This window comes from Alligator mississippiensis, chromosome 3 (genome assembly GCF_030867095.1).
Source record: "Alligator mississippiensis isolate rAllMis1 chromosome 3, rAllMis1, whole genome shotgun sequence".
NCBI classification, from domain to species: Eukaryota; Metazoa; Chordata; order Crocodylia; family Alligatoridae; genus Alligator; species Alligator mississippiensis.
This window is the reverse complement of record NC_081826.1, coordinates 138,261,519-138,280,072: the sequence shown is the minus strand read 5'-3', so window position 1 is coordinate 138,280,072 and position 18,554 is coordinate 138,261,519. Positions and strand designations below refer to the sequence as shown.

Sequence of the window (18,554 nt, the reverse complement as noted above, 5' to 3'; positions counted from 1 at the left end):
AGAAGCCCCAGAAGACTGGAAAAAAAGCCAATGTGGTACTTATCTTTAAGAAAAGGAGAAGGGAGGACCCAGGAAATTACAGGCTAACCAGTTTGACCTCAATCCCAGGTAAAATCGTGGAGAAAATCATCAAATAAACCATCACACACAGGCTAACTGAAGGCAGTATTCTGAAGGATAGCCAACATGGCTTCATCATGGGCAGGTCATGCCAAACCAACCTCATTTCCTTCTACAATCAGGTTACTTACCATCTGGATAGAGGAAATGAGGTGATGTCATATACTTGGGCTTCAAAAAGACCTTTGACCTGGTCTCCCACTATGTCCTCATGGTCAAATTGAAAAATGCAGCCTTGATCACTTCACAGTCTGGTGGCTATATAAGTGGCTCTGTGGTAGGACCCAAAGGGTACTGATCGACAGAACTGAATCATCATGGCGGAGGGCAACCAGTGGCATTCCTCAGAAGTTAGTACTTGGACCAGTGCTCTTCAACATGTTCATACACAATTTGGATTCAGGCATTACAAGCAATCTAGCAAAGTTCACTGACAACTCCAAGCTTACTGGGGAGTGTTGTCATGCTCAAAGACAGGCTGGCAATACAGGCTGACCTGGACAGGCTTGTGAAGTGGGCAAACCTCAACCTGATGTTATTTAATACACAGAAATGTAAAATGCTCCATCTGGGGAGAAATAACCCACAACACAATTACAGACTTGGCAGTGCTCTGCTTGTCAGCACCTGAACTGAATTCACCACAACTGAATGAGACCTGGGTGTCATGAGTGACAACAAAATGAACGTGAGCCACCGATGCGATACTGTAGCTGGCTGAGCTAACCAAACACCGGCATGCATCCACTGAGGCATCTTGAGCAAGGCAAAGGATGTCATCCTCCTACTTTACTCAGCCTTGGTGAGACCGCAACTGGAGTACTTCATCCAGTTCTGGCGCTGCACTTCAGGAATGATGTGGAGAAGCTCGAGAGACTCCAGAGGAGGGCCATACACATGATTAGAGGCCTGGAGACCAAGCCATATGAAGAGAGGCTGAGGGACTCGGAATTGTTCAGCCTGGAGAAAAGAGGACTCGGGGGACTTGGTTGCAGCCTATAAGTATATTGGGGCATACATCAGGGTTTGGGGGAGTATCTATTCACCAAGACCCCCCAGGGGAGGATAAGAAATAATGGGCACAAGCTGATTGAAGATCACTTCAGGCTAGACATAAAGAAAAAAATCTTTATAAGCCGAGTGCTGAGGGTTTGGCACAGGCTCCCCCCAGAAGTGGTACAGTCATGCACCCTGGTGATCTTCAAAAAACATCTTGATGCCCATCTTGCTGGGATCATTTGAACCCAAAAGTCTTTCCTGCCCACATGCAGGAGGACTAGACCTGATGATCTGTAAGGTCCCTTCCAGCCCCTAACAACTTTGAAACAATGCTCCTGTTCAGGCACCTACACAAAAACTACTGCACAGTAACTACTTGCGAGTAAAGTTGTTACTTGCATTTGCTTGTAGACACATATGTAGATGCACATGCTTACTGTGCAGTAAACTATCCTACTTCACATTAAAGTGTCTTGTGTAGGCATGCCCACTCTGTAGTATAGCAAGTGTATATGTATTTTACTTTGTATTGAATTTGTATTATACAATTTAAATTTGCAAGTGTTCTGTTTCTTTGAAGTTTTAAATGTAAAGGATAAATGTAAATTAATAAACTGCATTTATATTTGCTTATGGTTTTCTTTTAGCATTTTAGATCTCTCAACTGTGTTTTATAGCAGACAGGCATTCCAATAAGTACCAGCACTGTCCATTGATCATGCAGTAGCACAATTAATTTTAAACTATAAAGATCTGCCCACTCTAATGTCATTGCTATGACACTGCATTATAAAGCTCTTTATCCATATAACACGAAATGTGAGGAAGTTCCATTATCTGATCTTTAAAGACAAATCTTAAACTTTCAATTATAAGTTCTTTTCTTTCAAAGAGAACCCCTCTCTCACTTCTCACTTCCCTCCAATGCTGCAAGCTGATAGACATGCACAGGTTTTACCAAGAGCCTTGTTTGTTCCTTGGGGAGGAGAGGCTGTGAGGTAGAAGTAGCTCAGCATAACTCCAGGAACATAGGATGAGCTTTATGGCTTGTCAGGAAAGAGAAGAAGGTGTAGCCTCCAAGTCTGTTGTTTTTCCCTTATGCACAGTGACAAGTAGTCCCCTACATGAATGGCAAAGCCAGTGTACAAAGCTAATCAAAATGGTCTGCCCTTATGGTGGAAAGCAGCTTATTTGAGACAGCTGGGAAAATTGCTATGTCTACAGAAAGCAAAACCTTCTGTGTAAAGGTTCCATGGACTCCAATGGGAGCAGAAGGTACACTCTTTTCTTTATCCTTCCTAACCTTCCTGTGAATTTCTCTGAATTTTAGATGTGTTCAGGCTGCACAGTAAGTCTCCAGAAGTTTGAGGATGATGTGTCCAGAACTGGAAGATTTAGATCTGTCTACATTGACATGCTTTCTCACTGTCTTTGCCTTCGAAAAACCTTGACCTCACTTCCTGCCTCCCTCACGAGTGGAGGAGTGTGGCACTGGTCCTCTGATTCAGTCAATCCAGCCATCCACATTCCCTGCCCTCCCTGGTTTATGTAGCTATGGAATGGGGCTAAACACCAGACAGAGGAGACCCTTGGTTGAAAACAGCAATAATGTCCCTCTGATCAGCATTCAACTTTTTACTCAAAGTAGGTGGTGATAGTGTTCAGAGATGGGTGCAAACAGGGGTGGATCTAGAGGGGGCTTGGCAGTGAGACTGGACCCTCACTTTAGCTCTGCTAAGTAATCCCTTGGTGTGGGTCTGGGTGAAAGAGAGATGTGTTGCTGCTGCTCATCCCCTCCTTTCCCCTGCTGTTGAATTCAACAGAGAGGAAAGAGAAGGGCAAACAATAGCAGCCTTCACCCTCTGGGCTCTGGGACCATAGGAAAGCAGGGACTCTGGCCAGACCTCACCCCAATCAGCTGGTGAGCTCAGCACCCACTGTTCACATGGAGCTCCAGCAGGAGCCCCTGTTGACTGGGCAGTGATTTCAGAGCTCCTCTATGTGCGCAGCAGAGTCAAAGTGTCCAGGTGAGGGGGCTACACTCTGACTTTATGACAATGGGGTCTCCTCCTTAGCTTGCTCCTGTGGCCGTTGGCTGAGGGCAAGCAAAACTCAGGGACATCCGAACCTGAAGCCTCCGGACTTGGGCCTGCATGTAGGATGCCTGCCAATGGATTTGAAAGTATCTAAAGACCCAGTCTGAAAAGTCTAGTGTGGAGGATACTTGCCAGTAGCAGGGCCACATATGGTTTTTCAATGATTCAAAGGATTCAGAACTGATCTGGCTAATTTGACCTAGAAGATGAAAAATTTTCCAAAATATGTAAATAACAAAAATCAAAAAAGTTAAGGGGCTGCATGCTCCCCCTTCATCCTATTCCTGGATCAGTTGAACAGTTTCAGTAGGTTGATGAAGAATCCCAAGAGATAAGCTTTAAATTATTATTTGCATTCCTACAATATGCAGGAGCTCCCATTATAGGCCAGGAAACCTATGGTATCTGGCACTACATAAGAAGCAGAACAAGGTGCATCTGTGTCTCAGACTTCAGTACCGTTGGAAATGGGGAGCACAATGGAACAGGGCTATCAACAGGATAGGAAGGGCTCATGGCATTAAAACAACAGCCAAGCCCTTGCTATGCTTTTGTAGATGTCACAGGAAAGGCGGGTGCTTGGAAGTCACTGGAGGAAGGAGTCAGGGTCTCCGTTCTGAATAAGACGTGATATAGGATGAGAGAATGGTGTAATGGACCTTGAGGATAAAGACAAACAGCAGGAGGAGTACTGAGAAGGAGGAATGGCTTGGCCAAAGAAATTAGCTAGGATAAAAAGAAAGGGTATCAACCTATGGTCTGGGGGCTGGATCTAGTCCCTGCATTCATGGCTTTGACAGCATTCCACTGTTGGGGGGTAGGAGTGCTTTGCCTGTGCCATGCAGCAGGGAGAGGCAGCAGAGGCAGCGGCATCCTAGTGCCGCCCCACCTCAGACTGGAGCAGTGTTATTCCATCGCCCTGCTGAAAAAATGTGATCCCTGAGCTAGGAGAATGATCCTAGACCAGGCACCATCTGGAGTAGGAACAGGCCTGCCTAGTCTCATTTGCCTTTGTTTATGTGAATGTGAAGTGCTGCTGCTTATTCCTCAGACTAACCAGCAGGTGGTGCTGTTGGCCAATGGTTCACTTCTTTCAGAGCATGCAAGCAAAAATGTCTGTAAATGAAAATAACTGGACCACTGAAGCAGGGATGAAATCACCCAGACCCAGCACCCACCTACATGTACATTGGTGATACACCTCCTGACTCTTGATATGGGTGAGCTTATTTTTCCTTCTTGAGAAGAGTGCTAGTGCTCTATCAGAAAATGTCCCCCTGGGTGTGTCTGCATGAGATGTTTTACTGCACAGTAGTCTGATCTACTTTCTCCAATGTGAGGTACTAAATGAATGCACATTTGGCTTCCCTAATGTGCAGTTCTGCAAGTGCATGCTTTTTAAGTGATGTTTAATGCACAGTAGCCTACTTTCTGCCCATTAGAGTATTTGCACATTTTTTACGCGGTGTTTTATTACACATTAAAATGCACATGTAGACATGCCCTGCCTCTCCTGCAACTTGCATCACTTCCACTTTCGAACACCTGGATGTGCTTATTAGTTGTTGTTTGTGAAAGCCACACACAAGAAGTTCTTGAGTAAAAATAGCCTAAAACTATAGCTCTGATCCCAGAAGGACCTTCAACCCCCTGAAAATCAGGCTGGTAGTAACTGGAATATCTTTTACTTGCCCAGTCTTGCTTTGAAGAGCCATCACTTTTTGAAACATACTCAATGAACAGTTCCTGTGGAAGAGCTTTTTATTATTTTTAAACAATAACAAAAAACCCGTGAGAACCCAGTTATTACAAAATTCCAGAACCCAATTTGAAAGTGACACTTAAAATATTAGCTTCAATAAAAGCCACGTGTAATAAAAGTTACAGAAACATTTAAGTACACATTAGAGTATACTATATACAACAATGTATTTTCAGGCTATGAAAGAACTTTCAAATGGATACTACCCAGGCACCGCTGACGAGCTCAGACTGGTGGGGCAGGTAGAGCATCATGTGGGAGCAGGGGGGTTTGCAGCCAGCCGGGCACTCCGGCTGGGAGCAGGAAGACTGTAAACAACCCCTGCTCCCGGCCTGCTGCAGCCCCCGCCCCCACTTCTGTGTGCCGCTCTGCCCACCCCACCAGTCTGAGTTCACCAGACCAGTCTGAGTTCACCAGCTGTGCCTGATACTATCCAGATACGTCAGCTTTGTTTTAGAATACATGATAAACATTGATTTTAATTTCTACCTCCTTTGTCTAACAAGCTGGCTGATGCCACAGGTCTCTTGGCGCTGGAATTTTCTGCTCTCTTGGGTATTCACCAAGGCCTCTTCAACCTCCAAGGCACTGAAGTGTGATCTTATTCTGCTCTACTCAAGGTCATGAAAAAAGTCAACACAAAATGTAGGCAGGTCCTCCTTCTGCTCATTATGTCTATGATTCAAAGCAGCTCTGCAGCATTTGGCTCTGTCAGACTTTGGACTGTCCAACCCTAATTTTCTATGATGATCATTTTTGATATCCAGGTAAACTTCAGTGCAGCCAACATAAAGCCAGGTTTCCCTTTCCCTCATGCTGTCCCATAGAAACAGCAGAAAGCACAGACAACAATTTCCTGAGAAGCACATTGGTTAGTGCTTTAAAAGCTGGGATCTCCTGTGCCCAGTTAATTGCTTTGCCCTTGCACAAGATCTTGGGCAAGTCACTTAATCCACAATGTTGCAAATTGGGTGCATACTATTTAGACTCAGTTTTTAAGTGCTAAGCAGCTCATACTGATTTCAAGCCAAGTGCACATGAAGCTGGTCTAAAGTTCAGCACCTCTGAAATTCTGGCCATTACTTCAGGTGCCCATTACTGAGTCAGGCACTCATTTTGGAACATCGTTCCAAGGATAACAACACTTTGCCACTTCAAAGAAACATGGTGAGGAATGAGTTAATATTTGTAAAGCCTTTGAAGAAGGAACTTGCTCCCATAAATGATCCATGTTGTTATAATATACTTAAGTTTATGAATGGGATTATATGCTATATATGACCACAGTAGCAGGTCACTGGACTTGAGGATCCAGGACGACCCTTGTGGAGCTGCGTTCCAAAGATGTTCAGAATTACTGGGAGCATCATTTGCAAGACTTTAAATTGATTTCAGGTAAAAAGGTAAATTTGAACTAAAGAAAAGGAACTGCTACTACAGCTTTATTTTGGATTCAGACCATACTAGCCCATTAAATGTCAATGTTAGAGAAAAAGAATGCAAAACAATGATCTACTTATTAGTGAGAACCCTATTTTTCACTATGTTCATGCATCTGGTGACTGCAGACAGGAGCTTTAGCAGGGTTCTAGGCTTGAAGAAGATTTGTCTAACAAGCAAGCAATTCCATTTTTCCTGTAGAATGCAGCCTTCACATGGTTAATCCTTGCATGACCTCTGATCAATTCCTCAACTGGCTGGTTGATGCGCCTTCCGTATTGTGAAGAGGACAAAACAGGAATGGGTCTCACCATTTCCTGTTAGAAGACCATTCAGAAGTTACACTCCTAATTAAATAATCCAAATGCAGAACATTGTGCAGATTTATAGCACTAGCTTGCTGTAGCAGCTGGTGCCAAACAAGCCTTCTGCCCAAATACAATTATATAATGTGTTGCTGTAGAAAGGCACTGCTTATTTAGCAGGAAGATAGTTTCAGCCATGATTTAAACTCTGCTGTTGTCCTCGTTTGTGGCCAAACATTTCAGCAATAGTAATGGAACACAAGTGTACCTGCGGGAAAGCAGGATAGGGAGATTTGCCCCCACACGAGTTACAGCACATGTTTATAAAGACAGATTTCTCTAAGACTAGTTGCAGATCATGGGACAACTAATTTATTATGCTCTTGGTGGTGGTATAGAGGTTTCATTAGTACTTATTTGGGAAGGCCTGCACAATTTACTTACAGGTTATATGTCTGGGTAATTACCCATTCCTTTATTCATGCAGATTACATTCGTACATCCCATTGCACCATTGTGTATTCTCCATATATATGACCAACTACAACAATTTCTATTAACAAAATAAGAGCTCTAAAAAGAATCTCATTGACTCAAAAACTCATATGCAAGAGGCTTGTCCTAAAGACACTACAGCATCAAGTCACTGATAAATGGTCTTAAATAAAAAGAGAGAGAAATTTCTGTAGGGTAGAGGGGATCTGGACATCGGCAATGCATAGGGGGTGCATGCATACCCCCTGAGATTAGCGGTGCACCCCTGAAAGGAGCACCACCAACACTGCCAGCAGCACCTGCGGGAGGTCACCGCTCACCACCACCCCCCTCGCCGCTGCCACTGCCGGTGGCATCTGCGGGTGGTCACCAATCACCGCTGGGTGCCACTGCCAGTGACATCTGCAGGTGGTTGGTGACTGCTGGTCAGCGCTTGCCGTCCTGCCCCCCTCCTGTCTGTCCCCCCACAACCTCCGGAGGCACACATTGTTCATGGATCTGGATACAGAATAAACTTCCAGAATTAATCTGGCTAATTCAGAACTTTATCACATTTAGAAAATGCTGCAGAACCCTCCTCTCCAGAAAAGCCTTTCTTTTATCAGAATCTTACTCAGAACATTGACACTGCCTGGTACTGTTTAAATCCAGCCAAAAGACAAAGAGAAATTTATAATCTAAAAAAGAATAATAATAAATAGAAGCCCAACTGCAGCAGAGGTTTGATGGCAAAAGTCTCTGACCAGAAGTGCCCCTCCTTTTTCATGTCCTTGTTTCATAAGGTATTTATCAGAACTCTTAGATTTGCTGGGATCTGACATGGCTGCACCATAAGCACTTCTGCTATGGCCTCAAACTTGCAACCTCAGGGCTGTCAACTATGTATCTTAATGCCTGAACCACCCCAGCCCCTGCTAGAAGTACCAAACACTTCATGAAATCTAGAAACATTTCTACTGGTATGAGTCTATGTGGAAAGGGATGGGCAGCAGGACAGCATTTGACAAACAGATCAAACATCAAAAAACATCCATTACCAGGTTGTTCAATGTCTGTCCAGAACACCTATCCTGAGGGCAAGCAGCCCCCTAACACTTTGTGATGACCACAACCTGCACAACACAGCATTGAAATGAGGTGGACTGGATCTTCCAGGGGATATGTAAACTGCTCCCCTACTACCAACATGCTGGACCTGTGTGGAGTCCTGTGGGCCAGGTGACATGACCCTGTACATAGCACAAAGGGCCAGGCTGGTGCATAGGGTTGCTCTGTGGCTGGATCAGGCCCACAGACTGACTCTGCCAGCAGCATCCAACCCACAGACTGTCCCTGTGCTACTCATCTATACCACTGTCCTAGAACATAGCATCCAGGTTGTATACCAAACTCCATTATTCCCAACACTGAGCTGGAATCCTCCTTACTTTGACATACCCTCCTCCAGCCATGCCCTCAACCCACTTATTGGTAGTTGCTCACCCCTCTGAACTGGTCTGGTCCCTCTTGGCCTCAGACAGAACCCCTGCCATAGCCAGGGGTGACATGTCCATTAACTTGTTCTTCGTGGTTTCCAGAGAGACTGGGAGAAGACCTCACACCACCCTGGAAGCACACAGCCTTTCCTGCTCCAGCACATACACAGGGGGAAGGAGGATGGATGCTCAGATCCACCCCAGAATGGCAAGTCCCTCCAAATCTCAGCTCCTACATGGTCACAAGATCACAGAAGAACAGCCTCTATTCCTCCTGTCTCCCACAGTCTGGACTCAGTTAATGTGGGAGGGAGGCAGGGAAAGGGGATCAGAAGGAGACCTCTCAGATTGCACTGTATATAAGAGAGCAAGAAGAAGGACTCATTCATGGAGGAGCACAGACCTGAAGATCTCAGCTTCTATTGAGGGTACAGGGGAACAATAGAGGGAGGGGCCATAGTGCACGCCAAAGTTCAGGGCCATTTGAAAAAAGCCTGTTGATTTTAGAACACGTAGAAGGGTCAGCTGCTAAATAGAAAAGGGCTCTCAACCCCAAACATCACAGACTGCCACTCCAGTACAATATTGGAAGGTAACATTTTCTTGCATACCATATAGCCCCAAATAAGACACACACCTTGTTTCTGTGAAGGTAGAATGAAAAAAAAAAAAAAATCCAGAGTTAGGACTGCATAGAGCAGGGAAAGACCCTAATCTTCACCTTGCTAACCTTCCTTTTCCTGCTATGATTTTGAAAAGAACTAAAAACAGCTCACTTACAAGGCTGTGAAATAGAAGAAGAGAATAACTAAAAGAGAGCAAAATTGCCAGAATAAGAAACTTTTTTGATCAGTGGAACATCAAGCCTGTAGAGCATGGGTAACTGGTGCCTCCTGAGTCTGGGAGGGCACCAGATTGCCAATGGGGGTGGGCTGTCCCCCAGCGGCTGATCACCAAGCCAGCGGTGAAACCGGAAGTGCACTTCTGGTTTCGTGGCTGGCGCTTTCCAGGGGGTGCACAGCTGATCTCAAGGGGTGCATGTGCACCCACATGAACCCCCTATGCATCGCCAATGCTGTAGAGTTAAGAACAATGACCAATTAAATCATGCAACTCCCTCAGCTGCCTAAATAGAAATGTCACTGCTGCTGTGAGCAGGAATCAAAACTGGGTGCTTCTACTCTGGCAGAAAAATCAGTTTTCCCACTTAAGACATGCACCACAACTTGTGGGGAGAAGCGTGGGGTGGTGGGGCTGGTTTTTGGGAAAAGGTGTATTTGGTATGTGGGAATATATAGTATTTGCCCTCCTGAAAGAAAAGGAACATGGAGCTGGAAGGGACCACCTAGGCCACTGTGTGCATGATTGCAGACATCATTCAATAAACATTTGTTAAGAGTCCAAAAGAATAGCCATTCTGGCCCCTCTGCACACCGCAGCCAGAAAGTATTGATAACAAACCATAAAACCTGCACTGTGCCACAGGAGAACAACACAGCTAAGCTTACTGGTTTCATGGAGGAGACTTTGGGAGTGCCTCCCCAAATACACAGATTCACAAAATCCACAGGGAAATCAGAGATCATTCTCATGTATCTCGGAGATTTTTGATAGAAGGCCAACCCTTCCACGCTGATATATGGGCTCTTTACCTCCTATCAGGCAGCTAGCTACAAGAATTTTCCCTTGGAAACTTACAGAGCTATAAGGCAGTGGTTCTCAACCTTTTTTGTACCAGGACCCATTTGTAAACATTGATGGCCAGTCCTAACCCAGTGCCTCTCACCCCAGGCCCCAGCCCCTCAATGTATGGGGCAGGGAATGGCTGTGGGGCAGGGGGAGCCCAAGCAACCCCTTGCAACTGGAACTCTGGCAATCTGCAGGGGAAAAGCTATGATTTCCCAAGGATTTCTCCTTTAAAGGAGAATCCAATTTTAAAGTTTGTTGATCTATTTTTAATGTTTGTCCGTGACCCTTTCATATATTCTTGCAACCCACTTTTGGGTCACAACCCACAGAAATGTTGCTCTAGGGGACTGTTCTACAGGGAATAGCTTCAGCTTCTCTCTGCTCCCCCAACTCCAGTGAGTCCTGGACATGCAGAAAAAATAATGTGGTTTGAAGATTGGAGGGGGGCAAGTCGGGTCAGGGTCGGGTCTGTTTGCTCAGAAAATTGGGGTGTTTGGTTGGTTGTATGCTTTTCCTACCTCACGTTCCCAGTTTATACTCTTTTGCTCCAGTGAGGTTTGTGTAACAAATGGAAACACAATGCTGGTGGTCTCCAGTGTTGTTGACACCAATGAAGTCACTTAACAAAGGTTACCGTAAGGTAACTTGAGGTTACCTCTTCATTAATTTTAAGGCCACAACTCTTTGCATGTTCTCTGTCACAGCGGTGAAGTTTTTCATTGTAACCCTCTGGCCTTTTAAAAATGGAGTCATAGGTGGAAACAGTTCCTGTCTTGGAAGAAAGAGAAAATATGATTAATTTATTGTAGCATTCACCACTATAAGTTAGAAAACAATATGTTGTACAACGAACAAGTGGTATGTGTAAGGCACTAAGGGCTGAAAGGGCCTTTCTACTTTTTAACAATATTTTGGATAGTCTGGAAGCCAAAACTGTTATGAATTTTCTGTGCACCTGGCTTATCTGCAAAAACATATAACAAGAACAAATATCTCCAGCATGCGGAAGGACATGGTCATATAATTTTTTTCACATTTCATAGCACTGGTGATCCGAAGTATTTTATAGTAACCTTTGAAACTTAACATTTATTTGATTCCTTACTGAAATATTTTCTCTCATTAAATGCTTCCACTGATCTAAAGAATCACTCTGAGTGAAGAAAATAAAGGAAGAAAGCCGGCAGTTTTGGAATGCTTTTCAAAAGGCAAAGATGTAAGACGAAGCTTGTGACTCAGTCATCAGATTAATGCATATTTTTGAGTAGCTCAGAAACAGACTGCAACAGTGAGCTCTTGTTCCAATAATATGCATAGCCTACACTTGCTCTACCACAAGGAAATTTAGCAAGTGAAGGAAATTACTGTATTTAGAATATCTTTTCATATTATGATGTCAAAGTTCTTTTTAATTATTTTCTCCTTATGGGTCCCAAACTTTTGTTCTTGATATAGCCAAGACTCCCATCAGGAGTTTTCTGAGCACAGAAAAGCAGGCTGATGTCTTTGAAGTCCCAAGCTCCTACGTAATGCAGAGTTAGCTTCAGGCAGCAGAGAGTCTAATCCACAAATACTGAGAGGTGTGCATGTTTTAGGAAAACAAAGTAGTTATTCGATAGAGGATATATATATATATTTACACACACACACACACATGTATATAAAATTTATAATATCCTATTACCGATTTATGAATTTCTTTAAAGACTCAGCACTTTGACGCAAGAAAAGATCAGTTCATCACCCTAGTCCTGCAACATCTGGTTTAAAAATCTGGAAAAAAGTCATCTTCCAAAAACTGTAACTTTACAACTGTGCATAACATCAGACTTTAAGAAATGAAGATGTGCTCAGGTTTCATTATTTCCATTCTTTTTCTCTAAAAATATAGAGAAGTCCGAACAGGACTCGAAGGTTAGAAGCCCCTTTAAAGGATGCCATTAGGTCATCACTCTAGTAATCAGCTAACTTGATAAAGGGAGGATATTATGTAGTTCTCTCAAAGGGAAAGAGGGCTTTTAGTTTTGTCCTGGCCTTGCAAGCAGAGGTTGCATGTAATTGGGGACCTACTTCATTTGTGGCTTCATGGATTTCATTGAAACTGTGAAATCCAGGATTGTCCACAAATTCCCTGAAATCAACAAAAAAACTTAATAAAAATAAAAAACTGGCTCCCCAGTGGGAACCACTGGTCCTCTTGACCAGGAGGGGAAGGTACCAACTGGCAGGGTGGCACAAGGGCAGCCGACAAGACAGCGGCTGCCCCTTCGTCCCTTCTCCCCCTGCCGGGGCCTCTCTACCAGTTAGCACTGGTGGGCAGGGTGGCATGCAGGGAAGCCAGAAATCAAGATGGCAGCCATTCCCTTGTCCCTCCTCCCCACTGGGCCTCTCCACCAATCAGCATTGAGGGGTGGGGCTGCCACAAAATGTCACCCAAATTGGCTCTACGCACTGTGAGCGGGCCATAAAAACCACTTGTTTCGCCGCGATTTAAGTCGGTCCCTATATATAATCTGTCATCTCCATTTTTGTACTTTACTCTTGCATTTCCTTTACTTCCTATATTGTCATTTTTATTCCGAATTCCAGAAAAGACTGAATTAATGCTGCTTATAAGAAATGCCTGCATTGTTCACTCCTTTTTCTTCTATTAATATTGTCAGTGCAGAGGATTTAGCCTCTTGCAGATAGACAGCCAGCCTATTATGTTAAGCTCAAATTCTGTCCCAGATAATCTGTTTTGAGATCTTCTGCCATCCTTGTGCAGATGACATCTGTGTGGTTGCAGATCCTTGTTATTACCTTGCATGTCAAGTCCCTTCTAATTGTGCAATGCCTGGTGGCTGCTTATTTTGACTCTAAGCTACTTCACTGGTATCCATGGTTGTCATTTGTATACGTTGTTAAATGCTGACATGGTAGGCTGATAGTTTTTAAAAACCTGTCAAGAGTGAGTGAATCATGTAAAGCAGACAAGCAATTTGTATCCAAGGTGAGCATCTGCTATGAACTGGTGTAATAACACTGAACACTTGTAAATCATTTTGCAGACATAAATGAATGCTAGCAACATCCCTTTAAAACAGCTAAGCACCTTTTTCAAGTCACATATGGGAAATGCAATGTAAACTTGCCTAAAGCAATATAGGGAGTAATCGGCAGAGCAGGGATTAAAAACTCAGGCATTCTTGGCTTCCAGTCCTGTGCTCAGCACACTTACCTGTGTTTCTCACATCCTCAGTTTCCAAAATAAATTTCTTTTTAGTGTTTTGTACCAAAATATCCAGTTAGTTTATCCCACTGGCCAGGGTGATGACTATTCTGTCCCCACCATCACGCAGTCACATAACATAAGCATACCCTGAAGGTAACTTTCTGTGGCAACACTGTGTGGCATGACCCCACTCCATCCTATCGCAGCATGGGGCTGGGCCACACATTAATCTTCCATGATTAATGCAGATTATATTGGATATATATTCTCTGTGTGAATTGTCAGTGTCTGTAGGAACCACATTTAGAGCCAGGGCCTCATCCAGGCTTATTGTTCGCCTTGGTCTCCCTTGTGTATGTTAATACTTTGCACCCAGGACTACTTCACATTTTAGCAATGATACCACAGTGCCTTCCCCATGTCATTCTGAAACCTCCAACTGAAAATGTGAGATGTTGACTCTGTTAACTCTTTCTTTAGTGAATACTTAACACAACTGTCCAGGCTATGTAGCAAGTGGGTTTACCATGAGCTTGGGAGGACAGCAGTGCAGGGTTAAATCTTTGGATGGAGATGACCAGCTGATTTCACAAAGATCTTTAAATCACACTCAAGGCAGAATCCCTGATTTGATCCTAAAAGAGCAAGAGGTGTAGGACCTATTTTCTTGTCTGTGGTTAGCTGTTATTCACCAATGAGACAGTGGTAGGGAGTGGCAGAATTCTGTTCCTCTAATGGATGACTAAAGTGCAGCTTGAGGCTAACTCTGCATTACCCGACTATTGACTGATTCTATTACACACGTCTTGGTACATATGTCCCTATTATAGGAATAGGATTGCCCTCCAGAGACATGTAGATGTCTTCATTTTCCTATAATGAGGACACTTAAGCACCCAATGGAGTGTCATGTTTCATTTTGAATGAAATAGAACTCCACTCTCAGATTATTGCAATTGATGGCCTTTGTGCTGAATGTGAACCTTGGACAGAGGTGAAATGTATACTCTCAGTTTGCTTCAAGTAAAGTCTGCAGAGGCAATAGATGGTCACATGTGCCTCTGGTGCATGATTTGCCTTGATTGGTGACTCAAGCAATAGTACAATAGATATCAGCTCGAAGTGTTCTCCCTGAGCATGGAAGTTCATAGAGTTTCCCTTCAGCATATCCATGTCCCTGCCTCTAGTTCACTCTCTTGAAGTTAACACACACCTGCCAGAATTAGTCAAAAAGAGTTAATTGGTAGCTTTACACGGTGTTTATCTAAGTCCAGGACAAGTTAACATAAGAACTCTAAGACTCTTTGCTGTGCCACAGAGTCTCCTTACAGCGCTCCCATCTGGCACAGCTTAATCTCATACTTCACAATAAGATTGGGTTATGTTAGCTAGGAGACGTGCAGTTTCTGTAGGACCAAGGACAGCAGAAGTCTATAGGGACGAGGACTTTCTCCTCAAAAATCCGACTGTGGTTACCTAAAACCAGCTGAATCTCTCAGAGGGGGCTGGTTAACTGTGTTACATTCCTATTTATAGTACTACAAATATCATTGTGAGACATAAGTAAGATTATTCAAAGCAGGAAGAAATAACATTAGTTGTTGAACAGAAGCAGCACATCATTTCACACCTCAAATGCACATTTCATTTGAGAAGATCAAAGCATTTTACACACCTGGATAACATACATTTCTTTGAGGTAAGACAATACTGCTGCATTCTACTGCTAACTCAGGGCCAAATCCACCAAAGGACTTCTGTCCTCCAGGATTTAGGAACTTAATGGCAAGTGCTTGACCCTCAGAGCCCCTACCTAACAATGTAGATGCCTATACTGCCACCAGGAAAGTTCCCCCACATCTGAAAATCTGCTTCCACACATTCCCAAAATTGCTTTAGTTTGCCAGGGCCAAGCAACTCAGTGCCCATCTTTGGCTTAAACCCAGTTGGAAGCTTCAAAGTAAGCACTCAATACCTATGTCCCTTTGGCAGTCCGAATCAAAACAAGGCTCAGGAAGACCTAAAGGACTGAGTGCCTCATTATACACAACAGCAGCTGCAGCCTTCATTAAATAATAAGGCCAAAGGAGGAACTCTCCCTGTATCACAACAGATGGGGCTCTCTAAGAGCACACACTTCTCAGCAGAAGTTAGGAACTTAATCTAAACAACTTTTCACCAAGATGCATCACGTCATGGACTTAAAGACAAACTATTTGAGGGGTTGCAAATAGGAGACAAAGTCCTGTGCCAATTTTCTATACTGTTTTCATCGATTCATAGATTTCATAGACACTAGGGCTAGAAGGGACCTCGTGAGATAATCGGGTCCAGCCCCCTGGCCAAAGAACCTCACTCTTTTGGCTTTGGGTATCCACCTAAACCTCTCATTCTTGTCCTCCCCAGAAAATGTGGGTGTAGGTGGATCTAGGATTTTGGGGGTGTGGAAGCAGCAACCAGTGCTGCAGGGGTGGTGGTGGCACTGCCACTCCCAGCTACCCCTGCACCTGACCAGGCAGACCACACTATGGAAACAGTAGCTGGGGACTTCCTTCAAATCCCAGCTCAGGTAAAAATCTCCCTCTCCTCCTGCTCTCAGCACCCCCTCCCTTCCCATCCATGCTCGGTGGCACTTCCACTTCCCTCCCATTCACCCCTCCATCACCTGCTACTGCCACTGTCTCTGGCTGCCCTGGGGATGGCGGGGGGGAGGAGGGGACTCCAGAGCTGCTCCTGGCCTAAATCTAGCCAGGATGTGTACTGGGCTCAGTTGGGGACAAAAGCAACCGTGGAGTTGGGCAGGCCTCTCTTCCCTGTATGGTTCTCCACCCTCCCGGGTATTTTCTGACAGGCCAGAAGCAAGGTCAGGGAGAGAGAAAACCACCCATCACTGCTACTGCCACCATCCCCATCTGAACCTGGCTCCCCAAACAGCCCAGCTGGAGAGGGGCAGAAGCAGCTCTGGAGCTCTCTCCACCGTGGGGGCAACTGGGGACATGGGAGGACAATGGTAGCAATGAGGGAGGGAGGAGGGGAATTGGAAGGCAGGGGATGTGCCACTGAACATGGAGGGAAAGCTGGGCAATTCTTATTTGATTCAGGGACTTTAAAAAGTCCTCAGCTGCTGCTTCCATGGTGTGGTCTGCTGGGGTTGCCACCATGCCAATGCACCCCCTCTGAATCTGCCCCTGAATGTAGGTCATGTGTTTCTCCCTCCACAGATGTTGTAAGGAGTAGTTCCACTTTGCAAAGTGCTTTGAAAATTAAAAGTCCCAAGTAAGTGCAACATTATCATGCGGGACTTCCTAGGGTAAGGCAAAAGTAAGACATTTCAGTAGCGTTGATTCATGTACCTTTAAAACATTGACATCTGCTTTCAGACAAGTTGCACAACCATATCTGGAGTGACTACAACCACTTGACCCCAAGTCTAATTAGAAGCCAAAATATGCAAACAGATTGTTCCTGATTTAATTAAGCTGCATAGAAAACTGCTGGGAAGCTGCACTATTATGCATGTCCCTTATTAATTTCACCGGGGCTCAGCGAATCCCCATCTCACCACTTATTTTTTCCAGCCTGTAAATTATGCTCTAGGGAACATGCAGCATTTTCCAGCTGCTGAACACCATTTTCAATATAATTACTTTATTTAGGAGAAATAATGAGCGTTGACCACACAGGGGCCCAGGCTGTGAAAGCAAGGGGCAGATTTTAAGTGGAGACTGATTCAGGTAAAAAAATTTGGCAACACAATTCCCCCCTGCAGATGCTTCTGCCTCTCTTTGTCTATGACTGACGTGCCTGTTCCCTCCTGCAGCCTCCTCCTCTTTTTTTACTCCTATGCCGTTGTCTCTTTTTTTTAATCTTCTTTTTTTGTAGTTTCTCTGTCTCGTACCTCATCAAAGCTGCTCCCTCAGACTCACCCTCACTCCACTGCTTGCCCCTTTCTCTTTCCAACCTCACCTTAGCCTCTCGGTGGAAATAGCTGAGCTCTGGAGGGTCCCTGCGTCCAGGTGGGACATAAGCAAAGGCAGACTGAGCAGAGAGTGGCAGCTGGTGTTTTTCTCTTAGTAGCTGAGCAGTTTTCTCTTCAACTTCTTCATCTTCCTCCTCCTTTCCAGGTGCTCTTGCAACCTGGCTGCTCTGCATGCCTCACCTAGACCCCAAGTCTCCTGGAGCAATGGGCACAGAGGTGCTGCAGCTCCTGCTAGCTTTGCTGTGCTCTGTGGTTACTAGGAAACCCCATCTGTATACAACTGTGAGGTCACCGCAGGGGAGAGGGAGGAGAGAGATTGGAAGGAGTCTGTGTGTACCGGAGTGACTAGCCCTTCCATGAGATTTTACTGGACTACCAAACTTCCCACATGCTGTCCAAAAGTAAAAACAAAGCAGAGACCCCAGGCATATGACAGAGGCAGATACAATTTGTCCAGAAAAGAGCTTCATAGTGTGTTGTAGGTTTTTTCCCCTGCCGTGGCAAACTGTCCTTAGTCCTGGGTGCTCCAAAGCACACTGCAATTAGACCTGGGTTAAGGTAGGATGGTTGACTTCTTAGATAGGGGCAGTCCAGGGGAGCTAATCTTTCTGGAGTTAAGCAAGACATCTGATTCAGTGCCTAATGGGAAACAATTATCTGAGGTAGAGAAGATGAGGATTAGTATGAAATTAAAGATCATACAGGACACAGGTCAAAGGAAGACTTTATCACGTTAAAGTAAAAGAGGTGTTGATCAGGTTGGAAAGCAGTTAGGTATCAGTGCTGTTCCTCAAGGACGGACCTCAGGACATCTAGTTTAACATCATCACTTGTGACCTCAGTATAAGATATGTGCTGATGATGGAAGATGCAGATGAGACAAGCTGGGCAATATTGCTGATATTGAAAAGAACTGGATAACCTTTTGAACTTAATAGAAATGGTTTGAAATGTAGCAGTAAAACTGCAAGGCAGTGCAC

At 44.5% G+C, this 18,554-nt stretch overlaps 1 protein-coding gene across 1 annotated transcript; it reads right to left on the bottom strand.

Moving 5' to 3' along the window:
• Positions 1-4,958: 4,958 nt before the first annotated feature.
• Positions 4,959-17,808, bottom strand: CFAP90 (cilia and flagella associated protein 90). The gene is made up of 3 exons (XM_006274492.4): positions 17,562-17,808; positions 11,037-11,153; positions 4,959-6,734 (listed from the first exon to the last, which is right to left on the bottom strand). Exons 1-3 carry the CDS (start codon positions 17,745-17,747, stop codon positions 6,555-6,557), a joined length of 483 nt encoding a protein of 160 aa, XP_006274554.1. The 5' UTR covers positions 17,748-17,808; the 3' UTR covers positions 4,959-6,554.
• Positions 17,809-18,554: the final 746 nt, after the last annotated feature.